We start from the raw sequence: 21,545 nt of genomic DNA on the forward strand, positions 1-21,545 counted from the left end.
ATAGAATAGAATAGAATAGAATAGAATAGAATAGAATAGAATAGAATGGAATGGAATGGAATGGAATGGAATGGAATGGAATGGAATAGAATAGAATAGAATAGAATAGGGAAGGGAATATAGAATAGAATAGAATAGAATAGAATAGAATAGAATAGAATAGAATAGAATAGAATAGAATAGAATAGAATAGAATAGAATGGAATGGAATGGAATGGAATGGAATGGAATGGAATGGAGTGGAGTGGAATGGAGTGGAGTAGAATAAGCAGTAGGATATAGAGTAGAGTAGAGTAAATAGAATAAGCAATAGGATATAGAATAGAATAGAACAGAACAGAACAGAACAGAATAGAACAAAGTAGAGTAGAGTAGAATAAGCAATGATATAAAATAGAATAGAGTAGAGTAGAATAAGCAATAGGGAATAGAATAGAATAGAATAGAATAGAATAGAATAGAATAGAATAGAATAGAATAGAATAGAATAGAATAGAATAGAATAGAATAGAATTAGAATAGAATAGAATAGAATAGAATAGAATAGAATAGAATAGAATAGAATAGAATAGAATAGAATAGAATAGAATAGAATAGAATAGATCAGAGTTAGAACAGCCCTTGGAGGTCATCTAGTAAGCAGAAAACCCTATACCAATTCAGACAAATGGCTCTCCCATCTCTTCTTACAATCCTCCAGTGTTGGAGCACCCAAATCCTCTGGAAGCAAGCTGTTCCACAATAAGAGAATAACAGGATTAGAAGGGACACCCCCCCCACCCGCCCCCTCGGGCAGGAGACCCATTCCAGACAAATGTTTGTCCAATCTCTTCTTGAAAACCTCCAGTCTTGGAGCATCCACAACTTCTGGAGGCAAGTTGTTCCACTGGTTAATTGTTCTGTCAGTGCAAAATGTAGTTCCAGGGTAATTTGTCCCCCAAAATACAAATATGGCTGGGCTTTAAGCTGGAGGTTTTTTTTCTTCCTTCTCTTCTTTCCACCCAACCTCTGAGCCAATTGGAAACATCACCTTCAGGACTAGCAACGTGGGAATTTGGGAAATTGGAGGAAATATGGAGATGAGCAATGGTGTATGTTTGCCAATGCGGGGAAACCAGGTGGTAACAAAAGAACAGTTAGAAGGGACCTTGGAGGTCTTCTAGTCCACCCCACCCTCTACCTTTTCAGACAGATGGCTGTCCAATCTCTTTTTGAAAACTTCCAGTGTTGGAGCACCCACAACTTCTGGAGGCAAGCCGTTCTACAATAACAGAACAACAGAGCTGGAAGGGACCTTGGAGGTCTTCTAGTCCAACCCCCTGCTCAAGCAGGCGACCCTATGCCATTTCAGACAAATGGTTGTCCAATCTCTTCCTAAAAGCCTCCAGACACAACTTCTGGAGGCAAGCAGTTCTGCTGGTTAATTGGGAAAGTTCACAGGAAAGGTCTCCTTAAGTCAGGGGTCTTCAAACTTGGCCCTTTTATGACTTGTGGACTTCAACTCCCATAATTCCTCAGCCAGACATGCGGGCTGAGGAATTATGGGAGTTGAAGTCCACAAGTCATAAAAGGGCCAAGTTTGAAGACCCCTGCCTTAAGTTGTAGTTTGGGTTCTGCAATCAGCAATCAGTGTCCAAACTACGGTGCTACGATTGTGTGGAGGCGATGCAAATGGTCAAGAAGCCGAGAATGAATATTGATGCTATTAATACATGTGCGATGCCAGAGGTTTATACGGACATCCATCATTTGCCACTGCTATATTTTGGCAGGGCCAGGTGGCAACCATCTTCCTGTCTCCTTGAACTTTGCATAATTAAAACAGGATTCTTTTTGGCTCACCCAGGATACAATCTCTTGACATTTGCCAAGGATGACGGGTGTGGTGTATTTTTGTGGGTTTCCCCCCCCCCTGGAATGGATATAGAGTTCAGCTTCGCCCCATGGTTGAATTTTTTATTATTATTATTATTATTATTATTATTATTATTATTATTATTATTATTATTATTATTATTATTATTATTATTATTATTATACCGGTCGAGTTGAAAGTTGACCCCCTTCACTAGGAAAAAAAAGAGAGAGAGACTGTTGTGCTTTTTTCTTTTTCATTTTTTTAAAAAAAATTTTTCACAGTTTTGCGTTTAACTTCCCCCCCCCCCGAATAAAATAAAAATAGAAGAAGAAAAGAAAGTTGATCGCCGTCCTTTCAAAAAAACAAAAACCCGTCGATGGTCCCAAATGCCAATGGACGCGCAAATCGACAGGATCGATCCGTCCCGTTTATCAAGAGCTTTATTGAAAATCCCGTGTTCAATAAAACCTTTTAAAAGAAGTTAAGTATTGGCATGGGCTAAAACATGGAGGTGAACGATCGCTCCGGGATAAAGTGCCAGAAGGCAAATCAGCAAAGATTTTTTAAAAGTTTTTTTTTTCCAAAAAAACCCCAAAACTTTAGCCCTACTGCGGAGGGCTAAAACTGCAGAGCAGAGGGACAATTTAGCCACGTTGGAAGCAAAGATGGAATTGCTGAGAAAAGGGTATACACAGTCCTCAATTTACAACCGCTCGTTTAGTGATCGTTCGGTTATGACGGCGCTGAAAAATGCGACCGTTTTTCCCCCACTTATGACCGCTGTAGCATCCCTGTGGTCACGCGATCAAAATTCGGGCACTTGACAACTGCCTCATATTTATGACAATCGCAGTGTCCCGGGGTCATTTGATCCCCCTTTTGCGACCTTCTGATGAACAGAAGTCAATGGGGGAGCAGGATACACTTAACAACCGGGTTGCTAGCTTAACAACTGCAGTGATTCACTTAACAATTTTTTTTTAAATCCCATTTATATCCCGCCCTTCTCCGAAAACTCAGGGCGGCTTACACTCTAAGCACAAACTCAATGTGCTTAGCAGTAGCCTTCATTCTATGTATATGCCTGCCAATTAGGGCTTTCGCCCCCCCCCAAGCGGCATTTTTACAAAGTCAGCTTAATTGCCCCCAACAATCTGGGTCCTCATTTTACCTGCCTCGGAAGGATGGAAGGCTGAGTCAACCTTGAGCCTGGTGGGATGCGAACCTGCACTAATGCGACAAGAGAAGTCATAAAATGGGGCAAAACGCACATAACAGCTACCTCACTTGGCAACCGACATTTTGGGCTCAGCCATAAGTTGAGGACTGCCAGTATTGAGTTCCTGATCATTTTTGCAACCCCTATGATAATAATGGTAGAAAGAATAGGGTGAGGAGTTCCATAGGGTCTATTTAACTGAAAAGAGAACAACACCCACTTTTTTCGGGGGGGGGGGAACTAATCCATGCCCGAGGCTATTCAAGATCTACAGGAGGAGAGCAATTCCTATGGGCTGCACAAGACCCCCCCCCCCAATCTTGTTTTACAATATCTAGTATGGTCTATTCTTCCAAGGGATACAGAATGAAGTTTGAGTTAGAACTTCAGGAATCAGCTGGGCAATCTTACACTGAGTCCAATCCAAAGCCAGCAAGAGATTCCAAAGTCCAGCCTTTCCTATTTTAACTCCTGGTGGATGATCACTTAACTATGAGCCAGCAGTGTGCGGCAGCAGCCAAAAAAGCTAATACAATCTTGGGTTGTATAAACAGAGGCATAGAATCAAGATCACCCAAGGTATTGTTGTTGTTGTTGTTAGTTGCAAAGTCGTGTCCGACCCATCACAACCTCATGGACAACATTCCTCCAGGCATTCCTGTCCTCTACCATCTTCTGGAGTCCCTTTAAGCTCACGCCTACTGCTTCAGTGACTCCATCCAGCCACCTCATTCTCTGTCGTCCCCTTCTTCTCTTGCCCTCAACCTTTCCCAACATTAGGCTCTTCTCCAGTGAGTCCTTCCTTCTCATTAGGTGGCCAAAGTATTTGAGTTTTAGCTTCAGGATCTGGCCTTCTAAAGAGCAGTCAGGGTTGATCTCCTCTAGGACTGACCGGTTTGATCGCCTTGCAGTCCAAGGGACTCGCAGGAGTCTTCTCCAGCACCATAGTTCGAAGTCCTCAATTCTTTGGCGCTCAGCCTTTCTTATGGTCCAACATTCACTGCCATACATTGCAACTGGGAAGACCATGGCCTTGACTATACGCACTTTTGATGGCAGGGTGATGTCTCTGCGTTTTAGTCTGCTGTCTAGATTTGCCACGGCTTTCCTCCCCAGGAGCAAGAGTCTTTTAATTTCTTGGCTGCAGTCCCCATCTGCGGTGATCTTGGAGCTGAGGTATTAGTACCGCTTTATAAAGCCCTAGTAAGATTGCACCTGGAATACTGCAGCCAATTTTGGTCAGCATCTCAAAAAAAAAAAGTTGTTGAGAGTCTGGAAAGAATTCAGAGAAGAGCAACTAAGATGATCAAAGGCCTGGAGATCAAAACATACGAAGAATAGCTGCAGAACATGGGTTTGGCCAGTCTAATGAAAAGAAGAAATAAGGGAGGCAGGATAGCAGTGTTCCAGTATCTGAGGGGCTGCCACAAGGCAGAAGGGGCCAGGTTGTTCACCAAAGCACCAGAGGGAAGGACGAGAAACAATGGTTGGAAGCTGATCAAGGAGAAAAGCAACCTGGAATTAAGGAGAAACTTCCTGACAGTGAGGACAATTAACCAGTGGAACAGCTTGCCTCCAGAAATCGTGGATGCTCCATCACTGGAGATTTTCAAGAAGTAGCGAGACAGTAGAAGACCTCCTGCTTGAGCAGGGGACTGGACTAGAAGACCTCCAAGGTCCCTCCCTGCTCTATTCTATTCTAACCTGTAATCTCATCCTATGGAAGGGCTCTAGGTCTTAATTAAGATTCGTGGCTGTTCTCGTCTTCCTACAATCTCATGAAAGAGAAGACGCTCATGCCTGAAGAACAGCAGCTCGTATGAGAAACCAAGAACTTCTCCATTTCCACGGTCTAAATCCTGGGTGTCCAACCTTGGTAACTTTAAGACTCGTGGACTTCAACTCCCAGAATCCCCCAGCCACTATGAATTCTGGAAGTGGAAGTCCACAGGTTGTCCAGGGTGGACATCCCTGGTCTAAACCAATGAAATATGGACCCATGGCCACCGCCACCCCCATCTTCACCAGAAATCCTTCAGGACCACCTCAAAGCTTGGTCCTTTGGGAGGACTGGAGCAAACCAGAGGGAGAAGGAAAATTCAGAGGAAGAACGGGATCCTAAGAGATCTGAGGGCGGGTCCCACAATGGCAGATTGCTTCCTTCTCTAGCAGACCCCCAAAACAGATGCAATGCAACAATTTTGTGTTGCCTTTATGCTACACAAGAGACGGACCTCCCTCTTGTTCTTCATGCCTCTGGCTACCACTCTGATATGTATTTATTTACTAATCCAATTTTTTAAAACCTACGCACCTGTTGTATTTTGAATAAGACAGCTACAACTGAGCGGAGAATGACTGCTGATTCTGGAATTTGTAATCTTTTTTCTTTTCTTTTTCTTTCTTTCTTTCTTTCTTTCTTTCTTTCTTTCTTTCTTTCTTTCTTTCTTTCTTTCTTTCTTTCTTTTTTAAACCAATACCGCATCTTTCTTTAAATAACTGAGCAACGGCCAAGGGGAAAGCTTCGAAAACCAACTGGCACAGCCACAGCATGAATAATTAAAACTCAGAAGGCGAAACATGCATTACCAGGGGTGAGTGGAAATAATTACCGATTTGTCTTTATTTACGGCATCAGGGCGGGAGGTTGCAGAACAGACGAAAGCCTTTAGACCAAGGAAACACTGAGTAAACTAATCTTGCCCTACAAGTCCGGTGCTTTCTCTCTGGACGGCGAATGGAGCAGCTCCGACGGAGGAGAGGCTCAATTTTGTTTTAAGAGAGTAAGCAAATAAAAGGAGAGAAGAGAAGGGGGAATAGTATTTCAGGTATACTGTATCCAATGGACCCTGGATTCATTGATGGATGGATGGATTTTGAAGAGGCATCTTCTGTCCAAGGGTCATTAACCGGGAATCAAAGAGCAGGGAAATAGTTTATAACTCCTGGGAAAGTACTGTTGGGATATGCCCCACAGTTCCCGTTTCAACAGGTTGTTTCGCAAACGGGAAATTATATAGTGCTGGAATGGCCTCGCCTATGTGTGAGAGAGAGAGGGAGAGAGAAAGGAAGGAGAGGGACAGAGGGAAGAAGGAAAGGGAGGGCAGAGGGAGGAAGGGAGGAAAGGGAAAGGAGAGGGAGAGTGAAAGGGAGAGAGGAGGAGGAAGGAAGGAGAGGAAGAGGGAAAGGGAGAGGAGGAGAGGGAAGGACAGAAGGAAAGGGAAGAGAGGGAGGGAGACAGGGGGAGGAAGGAAAGGGAGAGGAGAGGGTGAGGGAGACAGAGGGAGGGACAGAGGAAGGAAGGAAGGAAGGAAGGAAGGAAGGAAGGAAGGAAGGAGAGCAAGATGGAATGGAGGGAGACAGGGAAGGTGGAAGGAAGGAAGGAAGGAAGGAAGGAAGGAAGGAAGGAAGGAAGGAAGGGGAGAGGGACAGTGAAAGGGAGAAAGAGGGAGGAAGGAAGGAGAGGGAAAGGGAGAGAGGGAAAGGGAGAGAAGGAAAGGGAAGGACAGAGGAAAGAAGGAAAGGGAGAGGAGAGGGTCAGGGGGACAGAGGAAGGAAGGAAGGAAGGAAGGAAGGAAGGAAGGAAGGAAGGAAGGAAGGAAGGAAGGAAGGAAGGAAGGAAGGAAGGAAGGAAGGAAGGAAGGAAGGGAAAGGAGCGGGACAGGGACAGTGAAAGGGAGAGAGGGGGAGAGAGAGGGAGAGAGTGTGGTAGGGAGGGGGAGAAGGAAGGAGAGAGGAAGGAAGAAAGGAAGGGGAGGGAAAGAGGGAGGGAGGGGAGTGGGGGAGAGAGAGACTAACCCTTGGAAAACGGTTTCCACCCCTAAAAGAAAAATAAAAATCAAAACTCAGTAATGAAAGACCCACCCTTTGCACAACGGTGTGACTTTTTCGCCCTCTTCGACAATGAAATCCTGGCAGGGGGAGAGAAAAAAAAAACCCAGAAAATTTCCCCTAACACTCCATGCAGTTTATTCGAAAGGTTTCGTCTCTAACATGATTCAGGGGTGGGAGAGACGATCTACTCTCCTCGGCTTTTCTAAGGGCGGAGAGGAGGAGACCATCGTGGGTCAGACGAATAATTTAAAAGCGAGATCCTGAACACGTCAACACACCCAGACGAGAAGAGAAAGAGAAAAGGGGGGATAAAGTCCTCGGGGACACACACACACACACACACACACACACACACACACACACACACACACCAAGACCATCAAATGAAAAAGATTTCCTCCAAAATCCGGCTCTCTTCCAAATCGGCCAGCCCGTTCTTGGCCCTGGACGACCTGCAATTCCATCTGGGCTTCCCGCAGATCCTGCTCTGCGGCTGGATTCCTCCGGGGAGGAGGCCGTGGTGATCTTCCTGCCTCGGGCTCATGGCAGCCACCAGATCCAGGAGAGAGGTCTCGTACCTGGAGGAGAGAGGACAAGAGCACGAATGGATCTCAATTTCCCTGACAGGGAGGACAATTAACCAGTGGAACAGCTTGCCACCAGAAATTGTGGCTGCTCCATCACGGGAGGTTTCTCAAGGAGAGACTGGACGGCCGCTTTGTCTGACGTGGCAAAGGGTCTCCTGCCTGAGCAGGGGGGGTTGGACTAGAAGACCTCCAAGGTCCCTTCCAACTCCGTCATTCCGTCTTCTACATTCTAGCACATCTAAACCGTATCCACGATAAAACGGTTGCTGGAATAGGTTGCATTTAATTTAATGAAAAGAAGGACGAGGGGGGACCTGAGCCTTGGTGGAGCAGTGGGCTAATGCCTCCTTAAGTAACACCAGCTGCCTGCAATTATTGCAGGTTCGAGTCCCACCAGGCTCAAGGTTGACTCAGCCTTCCATCCTTCCAAGGTAGGTAAAATGAGGACCCAGATTGTTGGGGGCAATTAAGCTGACTTTGTAATAATGCCGCTTGGGGGGGATGTGAAAGCCCTAATAAGCAGGCATATACATAGAATCAAAAGGGACGCGGTGGCTCAGTGGGTCAGGACGCTGAGTTTGTCGATCAGAAGGTCGGCAGTTTGGCGGGTCAAATCCCGAGTGCCGCGTAACAGAGTGAGCGCCTGTTACTCGTCCCAGCTTCTGCCAACCTAGCAGTTCGAAAGCATGTAACAATGCAAGTAGAAAAATAGGGACCACTACGGTGGGAAGGTAACAGCGTTCCGTGCGCCTTTGGCATCTAGTCATGCTGGCCACATGACCACGGAGACGTCCTCGGACAAGCGCTGGCTCTTCTGCTTTGAAACGGAGATGAGCACCGGTCCCTAGAGTTGGAAACGACTAGCACGCATGTGCGGGGGAACCTTTACCTTTTTTTTATACATAGAATGAAGGCTACTGATGATTGGCCCAAAGTCACCCAGATGGCTTTCATGCCTAAGTGGAACTAGAACTCATTGTCTCCTTGTGATTATAAGAGCCTTGGTGGAGGAGTGGGCTAATGCCTCCTTAAGTAACACCAGCTGCCTGCAATTAGTGCAGGTTCGCATCCCACCAGGCTCAAGGTTGACTCAGCCTTCCATCCTTCCGAGGTAGGTAAAATGAGGACCCAGATTGTTGGGGGCAATTAAGCTGACTTTGTAATAATGCCGCTTGGGGGGTGTGTGAAAGCCCTAATAAGCAGGCATATACATAGAATGAAGGCTACTGCTAAGCTTGTAAGCCGCCCTGAGTCTTCGGAGAAGGGCGGGATATAAATGGAATTAATTTTTTTAAAAAAAATATGATAGCAGTGTTCCAGTATTTGAGGGGCTGCCTCAGAGAAGAGGGAGTCCAATTATTCTCCAAAAGCACCAGAGGGCAGGACAAGAAGCAATGGATGGAAACTGATCCAAGGAGAGATGCCACCTGGAATTAAGGAGAAACTTCCCGACAGCAAGAACAGTCAATCAGTGCAAGGACTTGCCTCCTGAAGTTGTGGGTGCTCCATCACTGGAGGTTTTTCAAGAAGAGACTGGGCAACCCTTTGTCTGAAATGGTATAGGGCAGGGGTAGGCAACCTCGGCTCTTTTATGACTCATGGACTTCAACTCCCAGAATTCCTGAGCCAGCTGTGCTGGCTCAGGAATTCTGGGAGTTGAAGTCCATGAGTCATAAAAGAGCCGAGGTTGCCTACCCCTGGTATAGGGTCTCCTGCCTGAGCAGGGGGTTGGACTGGAAGACCTCCGAGGTCCCTTCCAGCTCTGTTCTTCTACTACTCTGTTCTAATTTGACTCGTTTTCTCCCTTTTAAAATAACGCTCAGGTTCATTATACAGGCTGGAACGTCGGAAAACCTTTACCCTACCGCTGGATGGATTGATTAGGTAGCTCCTAACGTTCCTGAAACTGAAAATATAAGTTACAGAAGTAGGCTGGAGATTCACGATGTTCTCCGTGTCAATTTGGAGAGGTCCCTGGCCCATTTACCCGTTTGCTGGCCCCAAGAGACATTTTGAGATCACCCCTTCAAGAGATAAGATTGTCCTTGACTTACAATCAATTCGTTTAGCGACCAATGTTACAATGGCACCCAAAAAAGTGACTTTTTCACTCTTACGCTCACTGTAGCATCCCTACAGTGATGTGATCCAAATTCAGACACTTAGCAACTGACTCATATTTACGACTTAATCACTTAAATATGAGCCAGCAGTCTGCTGCAGCTGCCAAAAAAGCCAACACAATGCTAGGCTGCATTAACAGAGGGATAGAATCAAGATCACGTGAAGTACTAATACCGCTTTACAAGGCCTTGGTAAGGCCACACCTGGAATACTGCATCCAGTTTTGGTCACCACGATGTAAAAAAGATGTCGAGACTGCAGAAAGGGTACAGAGAAGAGCAACAAAGATGATCGGGGGACTGGAGGCTAAAACATATAGGGAACGGTTGCTGGAATTGGGTATGTCTAGTTTAATGAAGAGAAGGGCGAGGGGTGACATGATAGCAGTGTTCCAATATCTCAGGGGCTGCCCCAAAGAAGAGGGAGTCAAGCTATTCTCCAAAGCACCTGAAAGCAGGACAAGAAGCAACGGATGGAAACTAGTCAAGGAGAGAAGCAACCTGGAACTAAGGAGAAACTTCCTGACAGTTAGAACAACTAACCAGTGGAACAACCTGCCTCCAGAAGTGCTGAATGCTCCAACAACTGGAAGTTTTTAAGAGACTGGACAGCCATTTGTCTGAAATGGTATAGGGTTTCCTGCCTTAGCAGGGGGTTGGACTAGATGACCTCCAAGATCCCTTCCAACTTCTTCTTCTTCTTCTTCTTCTTCTTCTTCTTCTTCTTCTTCTTCTTCTTCTTATTATTATTATTATTATTATTATTATTATTATTATTATTATTATTATTATTATATTTATTATTATTATTATTATTATTATTATTATTATTATTATTATTATTATTAAACGTCATGCTCTCAAAGGGAGTCCTGAGAGATATTTTTTTCTCTCCCAAAGATGCAATTAAATCCCACCCAGCGCCTGAACAAAAGCCGCTCATTAATCATTAATCACGACCTCCAGATCTAATTAAGATGGGCTAGGAATAAACATGTTGTCACAAATACTGTTAGTAAATGTTTATAATGCTTTGGTGAGAACACAGCTGGGACACTGCCTCCACTTTTGGTCACCACCGTATAAAAAAGAGGTTGAGACTCTGGGAAGAGTACAGAGAAGAGCAACAAAGATGATCGGGGGGGGGGGGACTGGAGGCTAAAACATATAAGGAACGGTTGCAGGAATTGGACCTGTCTAGTTTAACGAAAAGAAGGAGTAACATGACAGCAGTGTTCCAATATCTCAAGGGCTGCCACAAAGAAGGGGAGGTCAACCAATTCTCCAAAGCACCTGAAGGCAGGACAAGAAGTAATGGATGGAAACTAATCAAGGAAAGAAGCAACCTAGAACTCAAGAAAAACTTCCTGACAGTGAGAACAATTAACCAGTGGAACAGCTTGCCTCCAGAACTTGTGTGTGCTCCAACACTGGAGGTTTTTAAGAAGAGATTGGACAACCATTTGTTTGAAATGGCATAGGGTCTATTGCTTGAGCAGGGGGTTGGACTGGAAGACCTCCAAGGTTGCTTCCAACTGTATTATTCTGTTAATTAACCAGTGGAACGACTTGCACCCAGAAGTTGTGGGTGCTCCAACACTGGAAGTTTTCAAACAGGACAGCCATTTGTCTGGGATGGTATAGGACAGGGGTAGGCAACCTTGGCTTTTTTATGACTTGTGGACTTCAACTCCCAGAATTCCTGAGCCAGCCATGCTGAGGAGAAAGGGAGAGGTTTCCATGCTGAGCCGTGCTGGCTGAGGAATTCTGGGAGTTGAAGGCCACGAGTCATAAAAGGGATATCGTTCCCTCACGCTGGCTGAGGAATTCTGGGAGTTGAAGTCCACGAGTCATGAAAGGGCCATAGTTCCCCCCATGGTGGCTCAGGAATTCTGGGAGTTGAAGGCCACGAGTCATAAAAGAGCTGAGGTTGCCTACCCCTGGCCTAGGCCGCTTTATGACTCGTGGACTTCAACTCCCAGAATTCCTGAGCCAGCCATGCTGAGGGAAAAGGGAGAGGTTTCCAAGCTGAGCCGTGCTGGCTCAGGAATCCTGGGAGTTGAAGTCCACGAGTCATAAAAGAGCCAAGGTGGCCTACCCCTGGACTAGAAGACCTCCAAGGTGTAGGGTCTCCTGCTTCAGCAGCGGGTTGGACTAGCAGATCTCCATGTCCCTTCCAACTCAGTTAATCTGTTACCACCCGGCTTCCTCACAAATTGGCCCATCTCCAATTTCCTCCAATTTCCCACAGTTGCTAGTCCTGGAGATGATGCTTATAATCAGCTCAGAGGTTGTGTGGAAAGAAGGGGGGAAAAACAAACAAACAAACAACCCCTCCAGTTAAAAGCCCAGCCATGTCTGTATTTTGGGGGAACAAATCACCCTGGAACTACATTTTGCACTAAAAGCTTTATCTAGGCTTTACAGCATTGCTGCTATCGGGGCAAAATTAAAAAGATTTGGGTAGATAAACAGGAGCTGCAAATACGGGAAAGATTATTTAAAAGAGCCGCATTGAAAATCGGTTTATTTGACACTGAGGCCCCTCTCTATGCAAGGAAGCTATCGGAGAGGGAGAAATGTTCCTTTTGGCTCTTTAGTGGTTAATCCCCCCCCAACACACACTATAGAAGAGTTTGTCCTGGCTTGTCAGGTGTCACCACAAAGCCTTTTGCCTTGAGGCAACCAGAGCCCTCTTTTAACGCACAAAAAGTCAGTTTCTTCCATATTTATTCCAAAGGAAATATTTAAAGGGAAAGTGCCCATTTGCTCTGCTGGAGGAATGAAGGTTTTTGTTTTTTTTTTGCAAACAAAAGCTTCAGGGATTGCAAAGCAACATTCCTTGTCAATCATTGTGAACTCTGAAAGGGTTAGGGTCTGCTCATCGGATTCCGGGCTCTCCTAGCATAATACGCCAATGCGTGACCCCCCTCCTGCATACAGAATATAGAATAAGAGAATTCAAAGGACCCTGGGAGGTCTTCTAGTCCACCCCCCCCCCACCTGCTCAAGTCAGGAGAACTTAATACCATCCTGGTCAAATGGCTGTCCAATCTCTTCTTAAAAAGACCCCCGTGATGGAGCATCCACGACGACGTCTGGAGGCAAGTTGCTCCGCTGATTGATTCTTCTTGCAGGAAATTTCTCCTTAGTGCTAGTAGGTTGCTTCTCTCCTTCCGTTGGTGATTTCTTGTCCTTTCTGAAGGAGGTTAGCTCCACGGAGACTTAGGATCCTTGGTTCCTTCAAGTGGAGAACCAGGGATACTCGGAAAGATTTAGAAGACGAGTTGCAGAATTCTGTCAGGGAAGAGATGGAGCAGGGGTGGTGGTGGTCCTTAATGCTCTCTGAGCTTGGTTGTTTTCTTGCAGACTTTTCATTACCCAACTAGATAGCATCAACAGTGCTACAAGGCAGTGGGGTGTGTGAGGAGGAGGAAGAGGAGGAGGAGGAGGAGGAGGAGGAGGAGGAAGAGGAGGAAAAGGAAGTGGATTTTGCTCTCTATTTATGTGCTCTCTGTTTATTATTCCAATCAACTCAGGAAGCCACAGCCTAATCGAGGACCCACCAAGATACTCCTACAACACTGACAGGGCAAGGACGTTGTATATAAACAGAGAAACACCTCCTTCCCTTCCAGCACGGATGACGTTACCTAGTTGGGCCATGAAACGTCTGCAAGAAAACAACCAAGTTCATAAAGCACCAAGGACCCCACAGTCCTCCTCCTCCTCCACTCTGCAAACCCCACTCCCTTCCAGCACGGATGACGTTACCTAGTTGGGTCATGAAACGTCTGCAAGAAAATAACCAAGTTCATAAAGCACCAAGGACCCCACAGTCCTCCTCCTCCTCCACTCTGCAAACCCCACTCCCTTCCAGCACGGATGACGTTACCTAGTTGGGCCATGAAACGTCCGCAAGAAAACAACCAAGTTCATAAAGCACCAAGGACCCCACAGTCCTCCTCCTCCTCCACTCTGCAAACCCCACTCCCTTCCAGCACGGATGACGTTACCTAGCTGGGCCATGAAACGTCCGCAAGAAAACAACCAAGTTCATAAAGCACCAAGGACCCCACAGTCCTCCTCCTCCTCCACTCTGCAAACCCCACTCCCTTCCAGCACGGATGACGTTACCTAGCTGGGCCATGAAACGTCCGCAAGAAAACAACCAAGTTCATAAAGCACCAAGGACCCCACAGTCCTCCTCCTCCTCCACTCTGCAAACCCCACTCCCTTCCAGCACGGATGGCGTTACCTAGTTGGGTCATGAAACGTCCGCAAGAAAACCAAGCTCAGAGAGCAAGAAGGACACCACCGTCCACATTCATAAGCCTCACCCGGCAAAGCCTGCTCCAAGCCAGCCTGCAGGAGTTTGTGAATGTGCCAGTTGTCTAGGAAACTAATAAGGAGAAAAGGGGTTATTAAATACCACTGCAGAGAAGAAATGCCAGAGGGTTGTGGGTTTCCACCCCCCCCACCAAAGCCAACAAATGGAGAAATGAAATCAAATGCACTTTTCTTTGGGGGGGGGGAACCAGTGATATGAAATGGCTTCAGTTCGCCAAACAGACCGAGGCTGTGTTTGGGGGGGGGAAATAAAAATCTGACACTGTATTTTGAATATACTTCTGTCAGAGACTGTCAGTCTAAGTCGCCAAGCTTCAAAAGACGCGACAATAGCTTTAAAGCTTTAAGCTTTTGCGGCATTATATTTTTGATTTTCACCCTCGGCTGAAAGGGAGACGATTTCTGGCAGGGCTTCAAGCCCCAACTGATAGCCGTAGAAGTCAGTAAGAGCCCTACCACTGAAGGGAAGAACAGAAAAAAGGAGATTTATTGGCATCATAAATGCTCCAGCAGGAAAGATATATGTAGATTTCCTTAAAACGGGCGGGTGTCAAGATATTATTTGATCGCCGTGTTTCGCCATATCTCTTCATTTACAGACTTACAATTTATTCTTCTACCGTAAATGTCTTTTAAACACACACACACACACACACACACACACACACACACACACACGCTGAAATCCACAGCTCCGGTTCTCTCAAAAGGTGATGGCATTTGCCTAATCCGGCATCGGAGATTAGCAACGTATCGCCCCGTCTGCTTTTGTTTCAGCACGTGCTCCCGATGAAATAAAATGGTTTATGTCAGAAAACTGGAGCTTGAAACGACAAAAAAATAAACGGAACACGAATTGCTTCTTGGGCTCCTGGTTGCAGCCAATTGCTTTGTGTTTCCTGCACACCTTTAAACGCTTTACAAAGAGAGGTCGTTTTTGACTTGCCACAGTTCGTTTAACGACCGCTCAAAGTTACAATGGCGTGTGGGGGGGAAAAAAAGTGACTTATGACCGTTTTGCAGACTTACGACCACGGCAGCATTCCCTAGGGTCATGTGATCGCAGGACATGATCTTAGCCATTGGCATGCATTTATGACAGTTGCGGTGTCCCGGGATCCCCTTTCGTGACCTTCTGACACGCAAAATCAAAGGGGAAGCCCTTGATTTAACGACCGTGTGACTAACTTTAACAGCTGCAGTGATTCACTTAACAACCATGGCAAGAAAGTTCGTAAAGTGGGGCAAAACCCGCTTAACAATTGTCTTGCTGAGAAACAGAAATTTGAGGCTCCACTGTCATCGTAAATTGAGGATTACCTAGACAGGATTTCAACTATCTCCCCTTAACCCACTGCTATTTGTTTCTTTTTAAAATCCGGGCAGCTAAGCTCCCTCCCTCCAGGGTTATGTTGTGATTCCTCACCAGCCAGTGGATCCGGCAGCTGAGTCTGAGGAATCAGATGAGGAGGAGGAGGAGGGGCCTGGAGTGACATCAGAGTCAGAGAAAGGCTCTGAGGAGCTCCAAGACTTGCAGTCGGACGAGGAGCCTGGCCCCTCTACTCGCGCTCAGGCTGAGACACAGCTGTGCTGGGAGCCTGAGTTGGACAGTGATGAAGCACAGCTGGGAAATATCCAGGATGCACGAAAGTGCTGGCAAGAGAAGCGAGTAGGACAGAGGAATGCAATGGGGCGGCTCCAAAGGCAAAGGAGAAGGCATTAGGAAGCCACACCTTGGCTGCATAATAATAGGGAAGGTCTGGGAGGTGCCGGTTGCCGAAGGCCACCGTTCGTGTTGAGGATCGAGTTTCTGCGGACTGTGTTTGTTTGCCTTGGACATTGACTCAGGTCTGTGAACAATAAAACGGGTCGGTTTTTTTCTTGCGGTTCCTGCCTGTTTCTTGGAAGAGGGGTGAGCATAACAAGGACTCACGCAGGCTGGGACAAGAACAGGTTTGTAGATAGTGGTGCCTATCTTGGCTTCCATTCTTAAAAAAAAATGAAAGGTACTCTAAAAACCAAAGAAAAACAAAATAAAAGACACTCTAAAATCAGCTGGCACAGGAAAATGTTGGTAGACATACAGTAGCAGGAGTGTTACCTGGGGACCTGGAATGTGAAGGATGTGAAGAATGTCAATCTACCATCCCTGGGAGGGTCATCTGAGTTAGCCCGGGAGTTCATGGCTTCCATGACGGCCATGGACCTGACGCAGGTAATTTCTGAACCAACTCATGAGGGAGGCCACACCCTTGACTTGGTTTTTTTATCTGGACGGTGGTTGGATGATCTTGGTGGGGGCTCTCCATTTATTATGCCCCTGTCATGGACCGATCATCACCTCCTGCGGCTGGTCTTCCGTATTGCCACCCCCCACCGTGGGGATGCGGAACCAACTAGATGGTACCGCCCCAGACGCTTAATGGACCCTCTCGGGTTCCAGGCAGCGCTGGGATCCCCACCTGCCTCCGTCGCTCACAGCTCGGCAGATGCCTTAGTGGAAGCCTGGGAAAGGGCAGCCACTGAGGCACTGGACCGAGTTGTACCCCTGCGGCCCCTGACCCGGTGCAGATCCCATCGAGCTCCATGGTTCTCCGCGGAGCTCCGGGAGATGAAGCGTCGGAAACGGGGCCTAGAGAGCTGCTGGAGGTCCAGCCGATCCGAATCCGACCGGTTGCGGTTAAGAACCTATATTAGGTCTTATCTCGCAGCGATGAGGGCAGCGAGGTGCAATTACTTCTCTGCCCTCATCGCGTCCGCAGATAATCGCCCGGCCGCCCTGTTTAGGGTGACTCGCTCCCTCCTTAATCAGGAGGTGAGGGAGGATCCCTTGCAGGGTCGTGCCGAGGAGTTTGGTCAACATCTGTCGGATAAAATCGCTCGGATTCGGACCGGTTTGGACTCCAGCTGGGCAGAGTCTGACGATCAGGACACGGGCGGTCTTGTCAATGTTATCTGGGAGGAGTTTGATTCTGTGACCCCTGATGAAGTGGACAGGATTATGGGGAGGTTGAGCTCCACCACATGTTTATTGGATCCGTGCCCTTCCTGGCTGGTTTATGCAGCCAGGGAGAGGACACGAGGCTGGTTCCAGGCGGTGATATCTGCTTCTTTGAGTGAGGGTAATTTCCCCACCGTCTTGAAGGAGGCGGTGGTGAGACCTCTCCTCAAGAAGCCTGCCTTGGACCCAGCTGTCTTGAACAACTTTCGTCCAGTCTCCAACCTTCGCTTTCTTGCGAAGGTTGTTGAGAGTGTGGTGGCGCATCAGCTCCCTCTGGTCCTGGATGAAGCGGATTATCTGGACCCGTACCAATCGGGTTTCAGGCCCGGGTACAGCACGGAGACGGCATTGGTCGCTCTGGTGAATGATCTCTGGAGGGCCCGGGATAAGGGATATTCCTCTGTCCTGGTCCTATTAGACCTCTCGGCGGCTTTCGATACCATCGACCATGGTATCCTGCTGCGGCGTCTCAGGGGATTGGGAGTGGGAGGCACAGTTCTTCGGTGGTTCTCCTCCTATCTCCTGGGACGTTCGCAGTCGGTGTTGGCAGGGGGGCAGAGATCGGCCCCTAGGTCTCTCGTTTGTGGAGTTCCTCAGGGTTCGGTTCTCTCGCCTCTCCTGTTCAACATCTACATGAAACCGCTGGGTGAGATCATTCGTGGTTTTGGAGTTGGGTATCATCAATATGCTGATGATACCCAACTTTTCATTTCGACCCCAAACCACCCCAGTGATGCCCTCGCTGTGATGTCCCGTTGCCTGGAGGCGGTTCGGGTCTGGATGGGGAGGAACAGACTTCAACTCAACCCTGACAAGACTGAGTGGCTGTACATTCCGGCATCCCGGGACATTCAAAACGTTCCTTCACTTTCTATGGGGGGTGAGTCTTTACCCCCTGTAGATAGGGCTCGCAACTTGGGAGTCCTCCTGGATGCACGGCTTACCTTAGAAGATCATGTAGTAGCCGTGACCAGGGGGGCTTTCGCACAGGTTCGCCTGGTGCGGCAGTTGCAGCCCTACCTAGACCGGGATGCCCTGTGTACGGTCACTCATGCGCTCGTGACCTCTCGTCTTGACTATTGCAATGCTCTCTACATGGGGCTTCCCTTGAAGACCACTCGGAGGCTCCAACTGGTACAGAATGCGGCCGCGAGAGTTGTCTTGGGAGTTTCCCGGTACTCCCATGTTACACCTTTGCTCCGCGAGCTGCATTGGTTACCAGTTGTCTTCCGGGTGAGGTTCAAGGTCTTAGTGATGGTGTTTAAGTCCTTACATGGCATGGGTCCGGAATACCTCGGGGACCACCTGCTGCCGGCGTCAACTCCCCTCCGCCCCGTGCGTTCCCACAGAGAGGGCCTCCTCAGGGTGCCTCCAGTCAGAGAATGTCGGCTGGTGGCCCCCAGGGGGAGGGCCTTCTCTGTGGGCGCTCCGGCTTTGTGGAACCAGCTGCCGGTTGAGCTCCGGATGGCACCGGATCTCCGCTCCTTCCGGCGCGGGTTAAAGACCCATTTACTTGAACAAGCTGGCCTGGCCTGATGGGGAATCACTTAGGGTTTTAATATTTATATATATATATATTATTGTTTTTATTGTGGGCAATAATTTAATTCTTTTTTAACTTTTGTACTTTTGTAGTTTTAAGATATGCCCTGTTCACCGCCCTGAGTCCTTCGGGAGAAGGGCGGTATAAAAATTTAATTAAAAAAAAAAAAAAAGTTTAACATCAGTGGAGAAACAGAAAATTCCCAGTTTGTTGCTGGCTGGCCAGTCCATCTCTTAAACTGAACCATGGTCTACTCTAGGCCATCTCTTTGCATTAATGCTGTCAGCATTCTACACGTTTTAATCTTTTCGCCATAAATCAACTCCCCCCCTTCCTTTTTCAAATATCTCTTGGGGGCTGGAAAGGAGGACCCAATCTGCAAAGCATCTGAGAAAAATCGCAGGGACTCAGAGTCAGCTTTTAGGAGCTATAGATCTGTGAGCTTGTTGGGAGGTTCAAAGCCTGATGTCCCAGGTCACAGATGAAAATATAAAATCAGGCAGAGCTTCGAAACACTAGAGAATTGCTGGAAGCCTGGCGCTCTGACAAGTCGGCCATCAACAGGCATATAGAGATAAACAACATTTACATACCATTCAAAAGACCATCAAAAAGCAAAACAAAGGAAACAAAAAGACCAAAACAGCTCCTGGCCAGCACTCAACACCCATAGCAGAGATTAACTATGCTAGATCAACAACCAAAAAGTAAACAAGGTGCTGGGCATGCAGTGGATCACAGCATGGTAGAACATGGCGTCTGGTGCTCTCAGGAGATTTGTGGGTGTGTCTGAGTCCCTGGCAAGCTATGACAAAGCCTTTGGATGCAATGGTCCTTCGTAATTAAAACAGTCAATCAGAATAGAGCTGGAAGAGGTCAGGCAAGTCTTCTAGTACAACCTCCTGCTCAAGCAGGAGACCTTATACTATTCCAGACAAATGGTTGTCCAGGTTCTTCTTGAAAACCTCCAGTGATGGAGCACCCACAACTTCTGGAGGCAAACTGTTCCACTGGTTTATTGTTCTCACTGTTAGGAAGTTTCTCCTTAGTTCCAGGTTGGTTCTCTCCTTGACTAGTTTCCATCCCTTGTTTCTTGTCTTGCCTTCTGGTGCTTTGGAGAATAGGGTGACCTCCTCTTCTTTGTGACAACCCCTTGGATATTGGAAGACTGCCATCGTGTCCCCCCCTAGTCCTTCTTTTTTCTAAACTGACCATACCTAATTGCTGCAACAGTTCTTCACATGTTTTAGCTTCCAGGCCCTTAATCCAGGCAGAGAACAAGGATGATCAGAGGACTGGAGGCTAAAACATATGAAGAACGGTTACAGGAACCGGGCATGGCTAGCTTAGTGAAGAGAAGGACTAGGGGAGATATGATAGTAATGTTCCAATATTTGAGGGGACTGTCACAGAGAGGAGGGGCTCAACCTATTTCCCAAAGCACATGAAAGCCAGACAAGGAATGACGGATGGAAGAGAGATCAAAGAGAGATTCAACGTGGAAATAAGGAGAAATTTCCTGACAGTCAGAACAATCAACTAATGGAACAGCTTGCCATCAGAAGTTGTGGGTGCTTCATCACCGGACTGCCATCTGTCAGAAATGGTGTAGGGACTCCTGCTTGGTTAGAGTAGATGACCTACAAGGTCCCTTTCTATTCTATTCTATTCTATTCTATTCTATTCTATTCTATTCTATTCTATTCTATTCTATTCTATTCTATTCTATTCTATTCTATTCTATTCTATTCTATTCTATTCTATTCCATTCCATTCCATTCCATTCTACCCTACCCTATCCTATTCATCTTTGTTGCTCTTCTCTGCACTCTTTCTGGAGTCTCAACATCTTTTTTACATTGTGGCGATCAAAACTGTATTCCAAGTGTGGCCTTACCAAGGCGTTATAAAGCGATACTAACACTTTACTTGATCTTGATTCTATCCCTGTTAATGCAGCCTAGAACTGGGTTGGCTTTTTCGGCTACCGCCGCACACTGCTGCCTCATATTTAAGTGATTGTCCATTGGGGGTCCAAGATCCCTCTCACAGTTGTTGTTTTTCATCCAGGTGCAGAGGAACCAACTCTGGTAGGATAGCAGTGATGCTTCCTTGAGGACCACTGTATGATAAATAGAAGAGGATCTCACAAAGGTTTGGACGGCAGAGGGTTGGACTAGAAGACCTCCAAGGTGTCTCCCACCCCTAGGATTCTATCATCTATGATATGGTTGTAGTAACCTCTGACAGGCTAGGCATAATGGTCAAATGTATCCTCTTAAAGGCCGTACCCTTTTCCAACATTGGCAGTGGAAGGTTATTTTCCAATTTCTCACATTTGATTGAAATGCTTGAATAAAATTTGACAAGCTAACTGAGAAGGCCATAGTTGCCTCCAGTATGATCTGCAGCCACATGGATGGACATACACAGAGCCTCACCAACCAAAACAGATGACGCATATAAAAATCAGGCAGAGCTTCAAAACACTAGAGAATTGCCGGAAGCCTGGCACTCTGGAAGCCTGGCACTCTGACAAGTCGGCCATCAACAGGCATATAGAGATAAACAACATTTACATACCATTCAAAAGACCATGAAAAAGCAAAACAAAGGAAACAAAAAGACCAAAACAGCCCCTGGCCAGCACTCAACACCCATTGCAGAGATTAACTATGCTAGATCAACAACCAAAAAGTAAACAACACTCCAATCAACTCAAAGGAACAAGCTAACAGTTAAATACAGCCCAATCAAGGTACCGCAAAGGACATTCCTACCAATACCGCTACATCAGCAGAGAGCAAACCCCACTCCCTTCTAGCACTGAGGATGTCACCCAGTTGGGTTGTGAAAGATCTGCAAGAAAACAACAAAGCTCAGAGAGCACCAAGGACCCCAGGGTTTCAATTGCACTATCAAGGATCCATCCTGACTTTGCAATCACACATAAAAGACTACATTAACTCAAACAGCTGCCAGTGGAGCTGAGGACTGCCCCCGACCTCCGTTCATTCCGCCGGGGCCTGA

The 21,545-nt window shown here is 46.9% G+C and overlaps 1 protein-coding gene across 1 annotated transcript in view; it reads right to left on the bottom strand.

Annotated features, from left to right (window-relative positions):
• Positions 1-6,915: 6,915 nt before the first annotated feature.
• Positions 6,916-21,545, bottom strand: part of KIAA1328 — a 237,882-nt gene continuing 223,252 nt past the window's right edge. The window contains exon 11 of the mRNA XM_081319270.1: positions 6,916-7,489. Coding sequence (XP_081175396.1) covers positions 7,291-7,489 — 199 coding nt within the window. The 3' untranslated portion in view covers positions 6,916-7,290. The remainder of the gene's footprint in view (positions 7,490-21,545) is intronic.

Source organism: Vipera berus (genome assembly GCF_964194415.1).
Source record: "Vipera berus genome assembly, chromosome: 2".
Lineage (NCBI taxonomy): Eukaryota > Metazoa > Chordata > Lepidosauria > Squamata > Viperidae > Vipera > Vipera berus.